At 39.1% G+C, this 19,169-nt stretch overlaps 1 protein-coding gene across 1 annotated transcript in view; it reads left to right on the top strand.

The window, feature by feature from the left end:
• Positions 1-3,544: 3,544 nt before the first annotated feature.
• STMN2 (stathmin 2) overlaps positions 3,545-19,169 on the top strand; it is a 51,671-nt gene continuing 36,046 nt past the window's right edge. Inside the window, exon 1 of the mRNA XM_036998297.2 lies at positions 3,545-3,748. Within this exon, the coding sequence (XP_036854192.1) occupies positions 3,730-3,748 (19 nt within the window). The 5' untranslated portion in view covers positions 3,545-3,729. The remainder of the gene's footprint in view (positions 3,749-19,169) is intronic.

A 19,169-nucleotide genomic window follows, 5' to 3' on the forward strand; every position in this document is an offset into this window, starting at 1 on the left:
ATCCCACAAACTTCCTTTGTAATCAACTAAGATCAGATCAAAATGATCATTCAAACTCGAACAATATTTTTCATATTTCATAACTTAAAGTAATGACTTTAAGACTCTTTCCCAGACACTTGATTATTAATAGCACAATAATCCTGTGACTCCATTAGATGATATCAGCAAATCCTTCAAAGCAACTGTTTCTCTCCAGTTTGGAAAGAAATCAACACCTCAGGCCTCCTTACAGAGATGACACAATACACTGTAACCCACATCTTTGATTTCTACAACTTCCTCTTGCTGCTGTTAAAGATTAAAAAAATAAAATTAATAAGGGTCTTCTACTGACATGAACTCTGTCCATCTACATGCTTTGGAAATGGGGCAGGTTACAAATAAACTATGGCAAACAGCTCAGGACCCTCTCCCAGCTCAAGCTAGGCAAAGTAGGGTGGCTGGAAGCATCACTGTGGCTTCCCTGGGTTCAATCATCTTGAATTATTTTCAATAGTGTTTTATTTTTATTGTTGTTGTTTCACAAGTGTTTATTGACTCTCAAATATGTAAATCATGAAGCCAAGTACTAAAAAGGATATAAAGATATACACTACTCAGTGCCTCCCCTTAAAACGTTTAAATGCATTAGAAACTATACACAGGGTAGCTATGACTTATTAAATATCTGTGATAATTTAGGCAGTTTAGACACGATAACTCCTCAGTCTATCGCAAATCCTGCAAGATAGATATTAGTGCCCATATTTAACACTGCACAGACCTAGTATCTATTACTTTCTTTAGGTATCCATCCATTCCCATCAAAACCATTTGCTTCAAGGAAAGCTGATTCTCATCACCAGGACTCTGAAGCCCACTCTGCCTCTGTAGTTAGACAAACTGACAAATCCCCTTTAATTTTCAGAGTCAGTTGGGTTGTTATTTCTATTTGCAACCAAAAGCACTCTGATACATAGGAAATATTCATCCTCCAAAATTAATAACATTTTCTTAAAGAAGTGAGGGTTCCATTTTTCCTCATTTTATTTTATTTTTTTAGACATTAAGGAATTAAGCTGATTTCATAATATAAAAGCCTGAAATTTCATTAAATAAATATTTGTTGGATGAATGAATTAGCTGTACAAATGAATGAATAATGAATAAACTATTGAACATGAGATAATGTCTTTGTTCTTATTTTTTATGTACTCTCTCAGGCCATAAGTGACATTGGTATGTTAAAAGAAAAGAAAAAACAATTCATTCATTATAAGTCAGATCTTTGAATTTATTCAATCATTTTTTAGCCAGTTGATGATAGCCTGCTATCTTTGTGTTCTATAATAAATCATATGAGCCCACCTTCTCCCTGATCAACATTATTTGAAAATTATACCTAACTAAGGTTTGGTAGCTGGTACCCAAAAAGTCAGAAATAGGAGTCATATATCTAACACTTGCTTCTGTGTATATTGACCTCCTTCTCACATTCCTATCCATCATTAAATAATGTTCACCAGAAAATGAGAGATCAGACTGTAGAATGTGTTGTGTTTTACTCATAGTGGTCAAAAGTGCAATAGATCTAGTTCAGCTGCCAGTGGTAATTGTTAAAGACATTAATGCCATGACTTAGGGACCTTGTTCTCCAAGGAAGGTAAAGAATCTATAGACATGACACATTGCCTGAGGGGAAAGGGTATGGTGAGGAGAACAGGAATACTTTAAGATTACTCCTCATGACTGGTAACTACTCCATCGAAAAAAAATTAGCTCTCTTACTTAAAGAGGGAAATTCCCATAGAGAGGGAGAAAATGGTTACTTATTTCCAGACATTGACAACTTTCATAATGCTTTCTTGCTGTGTCATAATCACAGACCTGTACAATGACAGGAAAAATAATTTCTAACCTCCCTGTTCAAGAAATAATTTTATTGATCTCCACTTTATCTTTTATTATTCCTATGATTCAGCAAGTCAAAATTGCTCTAGTTCCAGCAGTTTTCTATCATTCCACAAGACATCCATGGGGTTAAAATGCCTCACAAGCTAATTGGAGGTGAAGAAATTGATTTCAGCACCAAGGAGAGTGCCCTGTTATTTTTCAAATAGTTTCATGCATTCAAAACTTCATGTCATTTATGAGGCTAGAAAGAAACTTTGAAATGTGGTTTGACAGAAAGTGCTAAGAACTTACTCATTCATGAGAATAATCCTAATCATTTCTATAAGATTAAATTTTTTCCAGGGTTTCATGCATTCATGATTTCAACAATGTGTAATTCTGTTAGCTTTTGAATGCAATGGAATTAGTGATTCTTTGCCTATCTTTCAAATGTCAAAAACCACAGTATCTGAATGGCTCTAGATCAGAGAGAAGTCACAGAACTATTAAAGTAACACCGATTGAAAGTTCTATGAAAACAAGTCTGTGTATCTTTCTCACTGCTATCTCCTCAAAGCATGGCACATGATAGACATTCAATGAATATTTACATGAGTCATCTGAGAAAGAATGAATTAATGAATGTCATTCATTAAGTGAGGAAGAATGAATTAATGAATGTTTTGTCTGCAATGGAAAGTCACTTTTTGTACCTGGTTTAAGAGATACTCACATACCACATTGTCCAACCTGCAACTTCATACCTTTCCTTGGCCTATATCAATGGAGTTTCTGGATCCCCCCAAAAAACATGCTCTACATCTTACTTTTCATCCTCACTAAACTTTCATTGTAAAGGGTTCTCCTTTGTGCCCTGCAAAGGGAGGTTTCAATCCATGTAAGCCCCCATCTCCAGGGCAGCATGGCATTGCCCACCTATGCTATGGATCCTCCAATGCTCAAGCCAACTTGTAAACCTGTTTCTTCCCTGTTACCAGATGGACAGGACAAAGGCACCGGAGGTTGACTCTCATCTGTCTTCCACAAGGTCTCCAGGACAATATAAATACTTGTCCCTATTCTCGAGCAACCCAAGCAGTCCCTTCTTTCTGTACCAAGAGTAGAAAACACCAGGTCTCACTCTGCCGAGAAATCCTTAAGAGTCCGAAGACATGAATCCAGCGGTGCTGGGGGAACAAAGGACAACGAGCAGCTCTGCTCCAAGCTCCCACGATACCCAGACACGGGGTCACCCTGGGAGACCAGAGTCTTCCAAAGACAGGCCAAAGGTGAAAGAGAAAACATGAACAAATAAAACCACAATGTTTAAACAGATATTTCCAACAGTCAGCACGTCATGAAGACTTCTCAGGTCTCTGAATTCCTTTCCCTTTTTTATGTCTATTTGTTCAATGAAACATGTGCACAAAGTCTAGCCTCCCGACTCCCAGGTAGGCACAGCCCCGTTCTTCACTCCTGGGAGGCTGCTGGGCTAAGGCTCCACTCCACTTGGACTGTACTATCAGGCCCCCAAAACGGGGGGGAGCTGCCAGGAAAGGACTGATTTCCATTTCAAACTGCATTCTGGTACTTTGTACTCCAGCACCATTGGCCGATCAATATTTAATGCTTGGAGATTCTGACTCTGCGGGAGCCGTGTCAGGGGACCTTGAGAGCCAATCTGCTTGAGCTTCTGAGTGATAATTATTCATGGGCTCCTGCCTCTTGCTCTTTCTCTCGCACGGTCCCACTCTGCAGACTCAGTGCCTTATCCAGTCTTCTCTCTCGCTCTCTCCGCTGCTGTAGCTGGACCCTTCCGCCTTCGCTACTGCTCGGCACCTGCACATCCCTACAATGGCTAAAACAGCAATGGGTAAGGCATCGCGCCTCGTTCTCCCTCGGCTCGACCTGGAGCCCACCTCTCACCTCTTTTAGAGCTTTGAAGGCATTCGGAAATATTTTTTAGAGAAAAAGCCATTAATGGTAACACAGGAGCCAGGAAGGACGAAGGTGGCTCTGGGGGTTTAGGCAGGGCAAAGTGGGGAGTCCTTGGAAATCTAAAGCTAAGAATTTCTTTTGAAATATAGTAACAGGTAAGTTGCCTTCGTGGGGGGTGGGGGGTAAGGATTTTATTGTTTCTGTATTTAAAATTAGGGCTCAGTCGTAAGGACAGGGAACTACCTTTACTGTTTGCCTTAAATGGGGTTAAGGGACATTTTAGAAAGTGCTTTGTAACGTCCTTTATTTCTTTAGTTTAAAAAAAAACGGGGAAGAGTAGGGAGTGGTGGGAAAAAGGGAAAAGAAAAATACAAAGTCAAAGCCGTCCCATCTAGGCTGTTTGAAGATGGGTGGAGACGGGGTCGGGGGTAGTGGAGAACGGGGCAGATCTTACGGCATTGTCTCGTCGGAGGAACCGCTAGTTCTGGGGCGCGGTGTTGGGGTGGGGGTGGGGGCTATGCTCCTTTGTTTTAGGGAAAGGGAGGGCACGGAGGGCGCGGGTGGGCAGCTGCAGGGGCGGGGAAGCGCGGTGGGGAGGGGTGGACAGCAGTTTCACAGGCGCTGGGGTGGGGTTTCTTTGTGTGAGGACCAGCGGTCCCGGGGGGAAGCGGTGGGGGAGGCACCTGCAGCGCTGGGCGCACAATGCGGACCGCCCCACCCTGTGCGGAGCCGCGCCGGCGCCCTCACTCCTCCCCCACGCCCGGCGCAGCGGCTTCTGCCGAAAGAGGGCCAAGTGGGGAGCGCCAAGCGACACCCAGAGCCCAGCCCTGGGGGACCCCAGCGCCACGCCCCGCGCTCCGCGCCTCTGACTCCCAGCCTCGGCTTCCGAGTGAGACCTGACCATTGCCCCCGCCTTCTCCACCCTGGCCTCATTGTTCCGTTTTGCGGGGTGGGGGGGAGGGTGGGGAGTAGGTTAACATTTTTCTTTTCAAAACCACATTACATAGGGTAATTAGACTAGACTCAGATAAAGGTCTCTGAACTCATTTGGGGGAAAAGCTTATGGGGCCTAGGTGTACATATAATAACACAGATACAAAAGAGGCCAAGGTCTTAAATTAAGCCACGTGAAATACCGTTTTGTAGGTCAGGCGGGGCCAAATACCAGCAATTTTCATAGGCTCAACCTGTAACAGTCGAGACACAGACCGAAGGAGATTTCGGATCCACGGCCTCCATCCCCAACTGGTCTTGCGCCTCGAGTCCCCAAGGTTCCGGCGCTCGGTGACCCCTGGGGTGGACAAGTAGGAAGGGGCTCGCGGTCCGTGGCGGCTGGACGCACCCCTGCCCCGGGACCCGGTGCGGGAAGCGAAGAAGGGAAAAAGCAGCGGAAAGGGCTCGCTTTGGACAGCTCCGCCCTGCCACACCCTCCCTGCGGAGCGCCGACACTTGGAGAGGAAAGGGGGCTGGGGAGAGGTTTGCAGTCTTAGAGCCCCTTTTTGCAGCCCCGCAGTCCAGAACGACCTGACACCCCCACGATGTACGCAGACACCCGGCGTTGCCCTGAGTCCCCGCACCAAGTGGAAGCCCTCCCAGCCAAGCGGCGTCTCTGCAGAAAGGCTTGTTCGAGCCCCGCCTGGCCACACAAAGGCGCGGCCCCACCCAGCCGGCCGCAGGACCGCAGAGGTGACCCTTTCCCCGAGAGTTTTTCTCCCCTCGCCCGCTCATAGCCCATGAAGCTCAGGCCTATTTTCCCACAGCCGAGCCCCTGGCCCCGCCTATGTTCTCTGATTTCCTGGGGTGGAGACCCTCTGGCTAGTCTCGCTAGGAGGGACCCTCGTTCCTCCATCTAGGCGCAGCTCGGCCCCACCCCTCCCGGCTGGGGCTGGGACCAGTCAGCCGCTGGCCGGCTGGGGGCGCCCTTGGCGAGCCCGCGCGTGGAGCGCAGCCAGCCCTGCAGGGCCCACGCCGCACCCTGCGTTCTCCTCCAGGAGCTGGGCGCTCGCCCCCGCGGGTGCAGCCCGGGAGACCGGTTTCTGCGCAGTGTCCTGAGCTACCCCCGCTTTCCACAATTCGCAATTCACCCGCAAACCCAGAGAGGCTCTGAGAATGGTAGATGGGGGAGATCTCGGTCTGCGCTCTAACCTCCACCGAGAGGTTTCGGCAGCACAAGGGCGGCTACAAACTCAGCCGCAGCATTATTATTTAAATCATTTCATTATTATTTTTTTTATTTCATGACTCAATGGCCTTATTCAAAAGGTTGACTGCATTTGATTAAGGATTATTAACCCTTATTGCACTCAGTTTTCTTTCTCCTACTCTTCCCTACCTACCCCCTAAAAGAATTCGCTGTCCGGTCATTCATTTTACCCTATAAAGCAAATATATTTTTGATTCCTGTCAGGATTCTGTATGTACATGTGGATCGGATATATGTATAGGTGCTTGCTAAGGGCAGGGCATGTGTGTCAAAGATTGCTGGAAAATTCTCCGCAGAGAATTGTTTGTTGTTGCGGTGGTTGAAAATATAGATATATAATTGAGATGTAATGAACTTCACTATGTATTCCATAAGGTTATATCTGTAATTATATAAATATAGTTTATGCACAAAATTTTAACTTCTTTTTGCGAAACTGTTCTCCCAATTGCTGATTATTGATACTGTCTCAATTCTGCACAGAAACATGGATTGTCAAATGGTAGCCACCGTCCCATTAATAAAAATCCCACCCCAAATGGCATGAGTAAGCTGCATTTGGAAATCACGAAAAGAAGCACAACCTCTGCAATATTAAAATAATGGATTTTGAAATCATTCCGGTTGCAAAGCATGATCAATTAATCACCAGGGCAGGAGCTTTTTCCTGATTCATTAAACAATTATTCAGCATGATTGTACTAGGTGCATATTCCCCATTATCTTCTCTAATGAAGTGGGCACTTTCTAAATGGATATATGAAGTGAAAAGATGAGGATTTGCTCAGGATTTCAGGATAAAACTGAAAGAGCATAGCTTATCAGTCTTACATATATGTCTATAGCTCATAGGAGGTAAGCTGAGCCTGCAGTAAGCTTTATGTGACCCAGTGTGGTCCAATGCAGATGGTATAAATTACTATACCTAGTGATGTTTGACATCTGAAAGTGTATTTAAAATAATTAAGGTTAGATGGTTTGTAATATTAAAATTTAGAATTTTGTTTAGTCAGTTTTCACTATAGTTTTGTGATGTGATTTACTTATAGTAAATTATTATATTCTAAGGGTGAAGAAATATTTTTATTGGAGCAAATGCTTCTGCCCTTATTAACATTTTTAGCAGGATTTTATTTGTTGCATTAAAAACAATTTTACTTAGTTTCTGGGAGTTTTTTTAGTTATTAATAGATAGATTGTGGAATGACTATCTGATCATCTGGCACAATACATCCCCTGTCAAATAGCTTGTTCTCAATGATGAAAATACTGCAAAAGACTATGTTTTCCTCTGATTCAAGAAGTGTCTTCTCAGAGTGCCATAAAGCTGATTAACACAATAAAATAGTTTTTATTTGATAATTTGGGGTCAAAAGAATTAAATTTTGTGAATATCTAGTAGTTGCTATTAAGCAGAATTTTAAGTTAAATCTATACAATTAAAAATGAAATGGAAGATGAATCAGCTACATATTTGAGGAGTTTTGTCATTGATGAATCCAGACCATCTTCAGGAAAATTCCTGATTCATCAATCACCGTTGTTTTTTGCTCTGTGTAGGGCTGACTGTATGTCCCACTCCACCCCACTAGCTCGCTGCTCACCCAAAGTTGGATGAAGTCGGCCTCCCAGCCGGTGGCTACCTGCTCTGGGTGTGGCCACCCTAAACTACTAATCTCCAGCTTAAACCAAATTCCTTTTTGGTCTTGGAAAAAACACACATTCTTATGTTGTCAAAGAACTTGTAACCTTGTATGAAAACATGCAAGAAATTTTCTAGACAAAAAGAAAAATACCGAATTAGCCGATGACCCAGATGTTTCCAGAACCAAGCCTGGTTCTCTCAATTGGAAAACCTTGGAGTCTGCGTTAACTTCTCACCCCACTAGAGGGCAATCAAGTGCTCTAAAGAAGTAGTGATTGATTTAAACTCAGTTTCATACTATTTAGCTAAAAGAAAATTTTATCTGGAACATTCAATTGCTTATTAGATAAATTATGCCAGACTTTACCTGAGTGGGTGAAAGGGTTTGTCCACCTTGTCATGGAAATGAAATGAGTGATCTTCATGATCTGAAAGTAGGTGTGTGACCTGGCTAATTATTCTGTTATTTTACTTTCTCATTTCAGTACATTGTTATTATAATGTAATTTATGTTACTTTTGCGGGTTTGTAATGGATAAATAGTAGAAAATGAGCAGTAGTAATAACAAAACCAAATAAGAACAGAATATTCTAATGTTTAAATACAGGAATAAATTAAACAAAAACATTGTTTACTTATTCATTTATTTAAAATGTGCTCAATTTTGGGGACAAACCTGAATGTCAGTGTCCACCTTTAGGGAGGTTTCAGGTTCATAGGTAAAATGTAAATACAGTGTGGCACTGTTCTTTAAATTCAAAAATTAAGACAAGCATAAACTAATTCTTAGAGTCACCAAAAGTGGATTTTTTTTCATGTTTGCATTGTTAGGGAATCATTTTTCTCATATTCTGTATAAGTATAATCCATCTGTAAAATATTAATAGTTTTATATTATTTTTTTCCTCAAACTTTGAGGGTGAATTACCTGTGATTTTCAAGAAAGTGCAGATTCTTATACAGCAGGTCTAGTTGAGGACAGATATTCTGCATTCTTAACAGGTTCCCAAACAATGCTGATTCTAACCATCAAACACATCCGTTTTAGAAACATAAAATTGTGATATACATGTTCCTTTCATAATAAGCTCTGGTCTTGACATTTTCAAATGCATGACAGTCTTTATGAAATATTTCTGAATTCATACACTTCAAGATTCTCTTCTTCTGGGAGTTGTGTGTTCTGTGCTATGACTCTCCTAATTGTATGTTTAAACATTTATTCATATTGCTGGACTTAACAGAAGACCTTCAAAAGATATGTGGAAAGTGAGAATTTGTGTGTGTGTGCGTGTCTAAGAAAAAGTGAATGTGGCTTGTAGCACACTTGAGAAGGATGATAAATCAGTATTGTGAGCTTATTGCTATTTACAAAGCAATGTGCAGAACAAAAACATTCACCTCAGAATCTTCTAGTTGTGGAAATAATTTGCAAAAGCCTGCAACCCCACTTACCATACAGCTAATTCACTGTAAATACTCCATATACTGAGGAAATTATAAGAGGATTGAACAACACTAAAACTGCCTTTCAATATATCCATACTTATGACTTACCAAATTATTCTAACAGAGAGTTTCTTCCTGGATACCACATGAGAAAATAATTAATAATTTTTCAAGTGTGGCTGTATATTTGAAAACAGATTATGTGTGTGCATTTTGCTTCCTTAAGCCAATGAAGGACCCCCATTATTCGATACTAACTTTCTAAAAAGTCAACCGAGAGGAAAAAAGCAGGTCTTCAAGTGATATCAAAGATACCATCTGTCAGGCCTCCCCAGAAGTTGGTGGTTGACCATGCAAACATTGCCACATTTCTGGAACAGTGATACTATTCATGAAATACCTCAAATTAGAAATACAACGTTTCCCTAACAGGGCACTAAAAATGTATTGCCCATTAAAACTGGCCCCAGAGGTGGTAAAATATACTGTTACTCAGTGTGAAAACAGATTAAGCCTCAAGGTCAACCCATTCCTTGTTGCTGTTGCTTTTAACTGTTAGTTTCAGGTCTTTCAAAAGCTAGGAAACTTGCTATTTTTGCAAACTACTGGTACATTAAAAAGGGGGGGCATGCTAGGACGACATTGGGAAAGCAATGCGTGCCTCAGACATTTGGTCCTAGCCATCTGTTGTGGGGCTGTGTATATACCTCACTTGGAGAGAACAGAAATCTAAACTTCAGGACCTTTAAGACTGAGCCAAAAAATTTCTTAACCAGCCCTTCAATGAGCAGTTTTCCCATAACATTGCTTTCTTTCAAGAATCATTTTTCTAGCATAGACATCAACTTCAGAGTGTCAGTAGGGAGTGATTTTCATATATTGATTTAACCTTATGTAGCATATGTAACATGTAGGCATGAAGCACTTTACACCTATTAGTTACAGTAGTTATCTAATAATCTTAAAAAGTAGGTACTGTTACGTGTGAGAAATGGGCACAGAGAGGTGAAGTGACTTACCCAAAGTCACAAAGTTAGTCAGATTCAGAATATGGGCCTGGGCCATCTGGCTCCAGAATCTGTGCCTTTACCCAGCTGCTCTCATATCTCCTCCGTCTTTCCACCAGGGAGGGCAAACCTGTGATACAGCCATTTTGTTTAACACACCTGTGATGCTCTTATCCTTTCTTAGCACTCAGACGCACCTGAACAAGAAAGACCTTCAAATTGATGACTAGTTTTAACAGCTAACCAGGGACCTATTAAAATAACAGCCATCATTTAGGTTTTTTGGGGAAAGAAGGATGAGACCTTGGGGGCTGTAGTGTATAGAGCCCACGCGCTCTGAAGGCTCAGCTAGCAGAGCAGCAGGGACTTCTGGAGTGGACACACTGACGAGCAGTTCGGAGAAAAAATTTTTTATCGAACCAGTACCATCATGGTTAGTAAATTTTAAAATGGATCTTTAATAATCTCCACAGACCCTAGGTGCTTAATTTTCATATTTGTTTTATAAAATAAATCTAGAACTAAAAGATATACAGCCCAGGCATCCATATTTAATATCATTATTAGCTATTACTTCAAGACTGTCTTCATCTTATTTAAACAGGCAAGCGGGAAGGATCTGTGGGAAAGTTCTGAATCCCTAATGAAACATTTTTAATTATCTTTTAATGAAAGAATCAGGTCCTATCATTTGTCAGGGAGACATTTGCAGTAGTAAAACCTGTGTTTATGTAACCCATTTTTATTAGTCATGATAAAAGGTAACATTTTGTGTACATTTATTCTCACGAAACACTTTTATGTGAATGTAAAGGTTAATTAATGCATTTCAGCAATCATTTTACTAGTCATCTAGAAATACAGCTTCTCTAGGAATTGTGCTTAAGAGAAAAAGCCATACATTATACTATAAAACCGTAACAAAAATTTTAAGGTTTTTCTCATCTGTAATTTTGTTGGCCTCCAGATGAACATATTTAATACTTTGAAAAATTACAAGGTCTCAAACTTTTTTTCTGATCAGAAATACATAGTTCAAGTTATTACATAGCACATTAAAAATAATATTGTCTGGAACTGATTATTTTTAAACCAAAATCATAAAGCAGTTACTGTAACAGTGCTTATTTAACACTTATTTTTCCGGAACAAAGGTACTTCTGATATCAGAGTTTGTACCTCATCCATTAGTACAAGCACTTAGTATAATAATCAGTAATATGAATACATCACTCTTTCAGTTGTATGTCTGTATGTCAGGATAAAAAGAAGTGGATGAAGTTTACCTAAACTTAGTCCCACAAATACTTTATTACAAGAGCGTATTTTAAAGTTTAACTTTTTATTAGCATTCCACTCCCTCATTGGAAGATGTTTTTCTATAAACTTCAGCCATAAAGTTTAATTTTCATCCAACAGACCTGCTCACAGTAAACTTAATAATAATCTTTCAGTTTGGGCTTCCTAGTGATAGAAACCTAACTCACAGGATAAAGCTCTAATTTATACTATACTGACTGTTGCAAAACTGAGACCAGGGAATCTCACCAAGACGTCACTTGTTATCATTCTCAGACCCTCACAGGAAGAGGTGTCAGCCATCTCAGGCAGCTGAACTGAGGCTAGCCTTACTATGGCCTGCTTTGGAACCCTGCTTCAGAACACAGCTGTCTTTGCTACAGGAGAGTTCTTTTTTATCCCCAGAACTAGTATCCATAGTTGTGTTTGAAGTCTTAAACAGCTATATGTGAGAAGCACCAGGTAGCATCCTTGTCATTATCATTGTTCAAACACACGGAAATTTGCCAGAGCCAGTTCTGGTCTTTGGATGCACAGATTACATGATCCAAGACTACTGTTTCACTTTTAAAATCATCTTTTCATTCTTCTGACCTACTTTTTCCATTCATAGTAAAAAAAAAAAAAAAAAGCAAACATAGAAAATTGAAAAATGTTCAAAAAAATTAGAAATCATGATCTACCTATATTGGACCTTGCAGTTCTTAGAAAATATTCACCTGCTCCATCCATTTTAATCTTCATATAATTACTTATAAGATGGGCTTCCTATACATGTCACTCTGTTTAAATGGAGTAAATTGAAGCTCAAAGAATTTACTTAGTGAAGGTCACAGGTGGTGAGCTTCAGAACCAGGACCAGAATATAGGTCTAACAAAGATATAATATGTGGATACATATATGATATTAAATATATGTTAGGTATAATAGTGCTGTGAGGCACTATAATACATAGTATGCTATATATTATATCTATGTATTATATAAAACAAAAAATAAACTAATAAAATTTAGCACTTACTCCACTGTCCTGTAATCAAATATACACAAGTGAGGAGAGCCACACACTAAGCATATTGCCTTCAGTCCAAAGTCATTGTACTCCGTGGCATTAACTAAAATGAAATAGATTCAAGCACCAAATCTCTTCTGAAGCCTGTGCTAAGTATTGTGAAATATACACAAGCATGGTCTTTAGCCTTGGGGAATTTGGTCTTTTGAAGAAAATGAACTGTTCATACAAAAAAAGTGAATACCAATAATAGTAATTTATAAATAGAAGTTTCCACCACTTTAACAATTTTATTACACTTCCCCACAATGTTACAAGACAGTACATGATGATAGACTAAGAACATCAATTAGGAAGTACTGTGATCCACCCAAAGGATGCAAAGTTTAAATGTTTAACTGATTTCTCTCAGCCAGTCCAGCCAGGCATCTATTACTCAAAATGCTTCTCAAGCTTACCAAGCACCAGCAGTATTTGGGAACCTCAGATCCCACCTCCAGGGTTCTGATTCCTTCATTCCGAGGTGAGCCCTGTGAATCTGCATTTCTAACAAGCTTCCAGGCAGTGCTCATGCTGCTGGTCAAGAACCACTCTAGGATTAAACCTAATGCCAGGACCCAGTGGGGTACCAGACAGTTAAACTTTCTCCCTCTCACCAGCTCTCAGTGTGGACTCAAAGCAGCAGAGACCCCAAGGCCCGGCAGCCCTGCAGGTGCTGTATTGCAGGAAGAGCCCAGGAGCAGGATTCTGAAGCCCTGAGTTCTAGCCTTTACTCTCAACTAACCAACCTTGGTCAGGTTACCTTTCCTCTCCATTCCTCTAATTCAGCACCTTGTCTTTATTTCAGAAGGGTGTTTTCAGAATGGAGGAAATGAATGTGAAAGCAATTAGTATCTGTCAAATAGTATGTAAATGCAAGGGGTTGCATTTTTTAATTGTCATTAGATAGAATAACTGGATATTTTATTCATGAAAATACCATTGCACATGCATTTAGGATGAGTAAAGAGGGAAAAAGGAGCATGTCAGAAACTGAGTCATTTGATTTTTGAAAAATACTTCCTAAATAATAAAAATTGACATAAAATGTTGAGTGAATTCCTCAGACAATACTCTCTGATATTTTAAAGGGCTATGCTTAGATCCCACATAAGTTTCTTCTTTAAAATTCTTCTTAAATAAACACTGGCTGGGAAGAGGCAACAGACTCACCCAAAGTTTTAGTACAGTCAATCCCTTTTCAACTGCTCCCCAACCCGACCTTCTTTAAGAGAAGGATGGTGAATAGTGGCCCAGGATGACAGCCACCAAGCTAAGAGAAGTGTCATGGAAAGCAGGGGTACCTCAGCACATAGATATAGAATATGTGAGAGGGTTGACAAGCCAGAGGTAAAGCTCAGTACAAAGTTCTCATCTGGCTCCATGTATGCCCCTTGCCAGCACCATCTCTATATTCTCTATACTGTGAGTCTGCCCCCCAAGCAACTGTGCAAGCTCAGCTTAGACAAAGCAGCCCAAACTCAAATTTTTAAATTTTTAAGCGGAAAGCTTATTTTAAAACTGCCTCCACAAGTTAAAAACAAAAGGGAAAAGCTCTGCATAGTAAGAAATGCAACCTCCATGGAACTTAAAAGAACACAAAATCCTTGAAAATTAAAAACAGTACTGTGAGTTCAGCCCCCTCCAAAAAAGATTAGGTGGGGGAATATTACTGTCGTGTGTAAGAGAGAACTCGCAGATTAGAGGTGGACTGGGTATATGGCATGGTTCTGAACCCTTCTCCGCTATTCACATCTGATGATCATTGAGCAAATTATCATTTACATACCAGTTTTCTCAGCAGTGAAATGGGGAAAATAATGGCACCTAAGTCATATGGTTATTAAGAGAATTAAGTAAGCAATTGAATGTTAAGCACTTTGTAATGAAAGATTAATCTTCTCTGACCTTCTAAATACATGACAAAAATACTAAATAAAAATATTGATCTAAAGTATCTAAATTCTTATACTTTGTGAATTTCTACATATACTTACAAATCTATTAGAAATTACTTGGAATCTAGGAAATGATCACTACTCATTAATACTTTATGATAGAGGGAGAGCTGGTATATTTTATGACAGAAAATACAGTATACCTCCAAGACAAATGCATTCTGAGTAATGCCAGAATTAAAAGTATACTTCTCTTGCATATACTTCTCATGTCTCCTTATTATATTTCATATCTCACCAAACTTCAAATACATTATATAACTTCAATAAATTGACCCTTCTTGTCTACCCAGTAAGGCTCATCAACATAAAATGTCATATTCAGTAGAAATAAACAATTCCAGAAGCATTAAAATGTGAAGTCCACACTGAGGTCTCTTGAAGAGCAGGAAAAGGGGAATTACATCACATCACACACCCATACAGAATTTCTCATTCTTTAAAATTTTATTAACCGTTCTGTTTCATCCAGATACCCCATGACTTGGCTTTTATACAATCTCTAGTCCTTACCTCTCCAGTCTAACCCTCTAGCTCCCACTTATTATTGTGGTTGTTATTATCACTTTCCTGCTGTCTTACCTCCATTTTCAACACCCTTCCTTCAGCTAGATCTTTTATTTCAGGGATAACTCCAGGTACTTTCTTCTCCGGATTACTTTGGCCTCCGTCCTCTCCAACCATTCTTAGATGAGCACAACAAAGATATTATAACCAAACAGTACAGACATAATATTCCTTAGATGGTAGGGAAAAGGGTATGGATACTTAGAGTCATTCATGAAAGTAACACCTTTTCAATCAATAGTGCTTCAGGTACCAATTAGTAAAAATCTATAAGGTGTTAGCAGAATGTAATTACTAGAGTAATAAAAATATCCTGAGACATCAAATTAAAATTCATCTGACTTAACCAAGGCCTAAGGAAGGATAATTGAGTACCAATATAAAAGAGCAATCTAAGTATTTTGTTTTGCTTCCAAAATATCAATTTGTACATAAACTAGGAATTTTATTTATGACATAACTGCAGACATATTAATAGAAATGTAATTTGAAAGTATAACCTTTTTTCAAATAGGCATATTAACAGAAACATATGCTTACATTTATTAGTATAGTTCTTTTTCAAATTAGACACTGTTGATTATAACAATATACATGTAAAAATATTCAATATATTTCACATTTATAGGCCATAAAAAACAGATGATAAGATAGACTCCTGCCTTCTCATAAATGTAGAATAATGACAAAGGAGAAGCTTTATATGAAAGCATTTCAACAATTTAAATCCTCACAAGTTCATAATACATCCCACTGGATAGGAGAGTTCAGTTTTACAGAAAATTTAGGCATTTCCTCAGTTTAAGGAAATCTAACAAAGTTCTGAAATACTGAGCCAAAACACAAAGGTATAAAAGACTCACATTTCTTCTATTAAAAACCTTGGCTTTAAATGGTTGGTAGTAGAACAAGAAAAGAAAGTGACAGTTTTTAGGATGAAAATTTTTCTAAGTTCAGGACTAACATTGAAGAAATAACTGGAATAAGCATTTTTGAAAGAATTGGACTCCATTTGCTGAAATTTAAACTGAAGTTTCAAAAAACAACCAGTGTACATTGTTGCAGTCTGTCGTGGTTATGAATTGCAGCAAACTGTGTTACAATTTATCCAAGAAAAGAAATGCAAAAAAAAAATGTAACTTGGCAGAGAACACTGGACTTTGTGTCCTACTTACATAGCTGAAAAGAATGAAAGCCTACCATTTAAATTTATTACAAAGGGATTTGTCACTCCTGACAAATAGCAAATAGCCATGAAGTTACTCTGTTCAGAAAACTACACATTTCATCACTTTGGGTACATTTTAGAAGTGAATGGCAAATACATAGGGTGAGGATAATCAGCTGAGAAGTCAAATAGGATTTCTCAGAATTACTTCTGAGAAAGGATTTGCTCTTGAAACAAACAGCAACAGGCTTTCCAAGTTAACCTGGAATCTAGCTTTCCTTGATCTTTCTTTCCTGTGAATTCTAATTGGTTTATTGTCCAGCAGTAAATCTGGGTTTAGCCATATATCATCTAGCATATTTTTGCTATCAACTTCCTCATCACTTCTGTTCCCCTACTGTATGCATCGGCCATCTACATGTCACATGTCTTCCCTCTGCTTTTTCCCACTTAATTTTTTATGGCAACCCAGAAGCAGATTTCATTACCCCCATTTGACAGGAAAGGAAGACAAAAGCCAAGAGAATTTAAGATATTTGCTGCAGGTCACAAACGTTCAGGACAGAGCTAGCTTTCAAATCTAGCACTCTATCCACTGCATCCAGCGTCCTCACTGTAAGCTGTGTTTTAACTTGCTATTTTGCTACAGACATTCTTTTCTTACATCCAAATTTCATTTACTGTGTCTCCCCTACAGCCGTTCTGTGACTGGCAGTAATAATACTGTTGGCTAACATGTATTGAATACTTCCTGTGTTGAGTTCTGTGACCATGCCAGGCACCTTATAGGAATTATTATCTCCATTTTCACAGGTGAGAAAGGGAGAGAGGAAACATCACACAGCCAATAGATAGTAGGGTCAGTATTTAAGACAAATCAGTCTCACCCTAGAGCCCACCTGGTTAACCACTATATCTATCTATCTATCTATCCATCTATCTACATATATATATATATATATATATATATATATATACACACATATACATATATATATATATATATACACACACACACACACACACACACACACACAGCCTTCCTTGGACCTAGTAGGAGCCCTGATTGTGTTTGATGACTTGAGGTACGGATAAGATAAGATAAGTTGGCAGCATTATGAGAAACAAGGTGTCACCCCACTACACTAGCCCAAGCCCAGTAAAACTTCAAAAGGTCACTCGAATACAGATCAATTTAGAAAAGATCAATCTTAGATACTAACAATCTTCTATCAGTTTTTCAACCTGATGCAATCCTTAGAACAATATCCTATCTCTGTGGTGTGGATAAATAAACTCATGCTCACAGTGTTTAATAAACTACCAAAGGTTGAAAACATCTCATAAGTCTTCAGCTCCTATTCATATTCTTAACTCCCAGGGTAAACATTCACCTTTAGTCAGTATTGGGGTTGGAGGGGGACATATAAAGTTAGAGCAAACATTTCCTTGCCTCCTTTTTCTGCTTGAATAGAGAAAGTTGATTACCTACTGTTGTGAAGTTGAACATCATGAAGGATAGAGGTGGGAGGGCTTTCTTAAATTTCTCCTGGGAACCAAACAATAATTCCATCCCAACTAGTACCATTTTGAAACTATCAAATAGCTACAGCTATGGAATAAGGGCTATGTGAGAGCAGTAGGCTACTACAAAATACACAGAAATACCTGTCTGTAGCATAAAATGAAGCTAGTAAATTTAGGGGAGAGAAAAGCTGAGCTCAATCTGGCTCCAACATCTGCGTTTTTAAGCCCCACTCTACCTAGTTTCAATGGAGAAGCCAGTTGGGCCACTGACAGATTCAACAGGTATTTGCAACTATAGGCAGCCCCAACCTGTCCGGCACCCAATGGACAAGCATTTAGAGAACACAGAAACTGCCCTTACATGGGGCTGGTATAATGAAAACATTAAATATGACACCTTCTCTCAACCGTAAGAAGCTTAAATATAGTTGGGAAGAAACAGCAGCAAGCAAAAACAGCAGAAGAATAAGGGCTAAACTGTGTGAAACAAGACAGAAAAATATGATGTCTTAGAAAGGAGAAGAAACTCAAAGGTCCTTGGTTTGGAAGCCATTAAGTTTGATTCACTTCTGTTGTTAGGAAGATACAAACCCAACCTTGTGGTTATGGAACTGAGTGAGTCACACCTGTGGAGACATTTGTGAATCGTCACCACACAGTAGTACACAGATCCTCTGTCCTGCTCTACCTATTATTACTAGCAAATGTTTTGAAGATGTGAGCAATATTCCAAAGCATGCCACTTTTTTATGGGTAATATTTAGGCTGAATAAATCTAGGGAAAATAGGCCATAAAAGAGAGGAAACATTGTGTCTTTATGTGTTACATAGGACCAAGTTGTGATTTTTTAATAATATCAGCAATTTATTATGCCAAATTCCAATTCATCTTTATCTAGGCAGATCAAACACTTGATTCCATTTTGCCTTCAGTGTTTTTAATTGGGACTGTATATGACCAAGTCATATGGAACTTGCTGCTGCAAATAAAATAAAACGCGTAGGTTATTCCAATCTAACTCAGCCAGTATGCCAACACACAATTCTTCTCTTATCTTAAGAATGAGTGTCATGAATTCAAGAGTTCCAGATGGCAGTCAGAAAGCTTAGATTTTATGCATCACTTATTCTGCCTAACAGTGAAAAACTATAGGTAAAGCCAAAAATAAATCTTTCATGTTGTATGTGAAAAAGTGAAACTTGCCTTCATAGTTTGATGATTTGAAATTCAAAACCTGAATTGCCTTATGAAGTACATTACCTATCACAATATTTTACATCTATCATATAAATATTATCGAATATGAGGATTTGGAAAAAGAAAGCAATTAGAAAAGCAGAAATACCAAGAGTAAGTTTTCCTTTTCTTTAAACTGTAACACTTCAAATTATTTTGTTTAAAGGAAGGTTGACAAAGCAAGCCTTTACTTTCTTTAAAGGAAAACAAACAAAAATAGGTGAATTTATATGCAATGGGAAA

This window comes from Manis javanica, chromosome 2 (genome assembly GCF_040802235.1).
Source record: "Manis javanica isolate MJ-LG chromosome 2, MJ_LKY, whole genome shotgun sequence".
Taxonomy (NCBI): domain Eukaryota; kingdom Metazoa; phylum Chordata; class Mammalia; order Pholidota; family Manidae; genus Manis; species Manis javanica.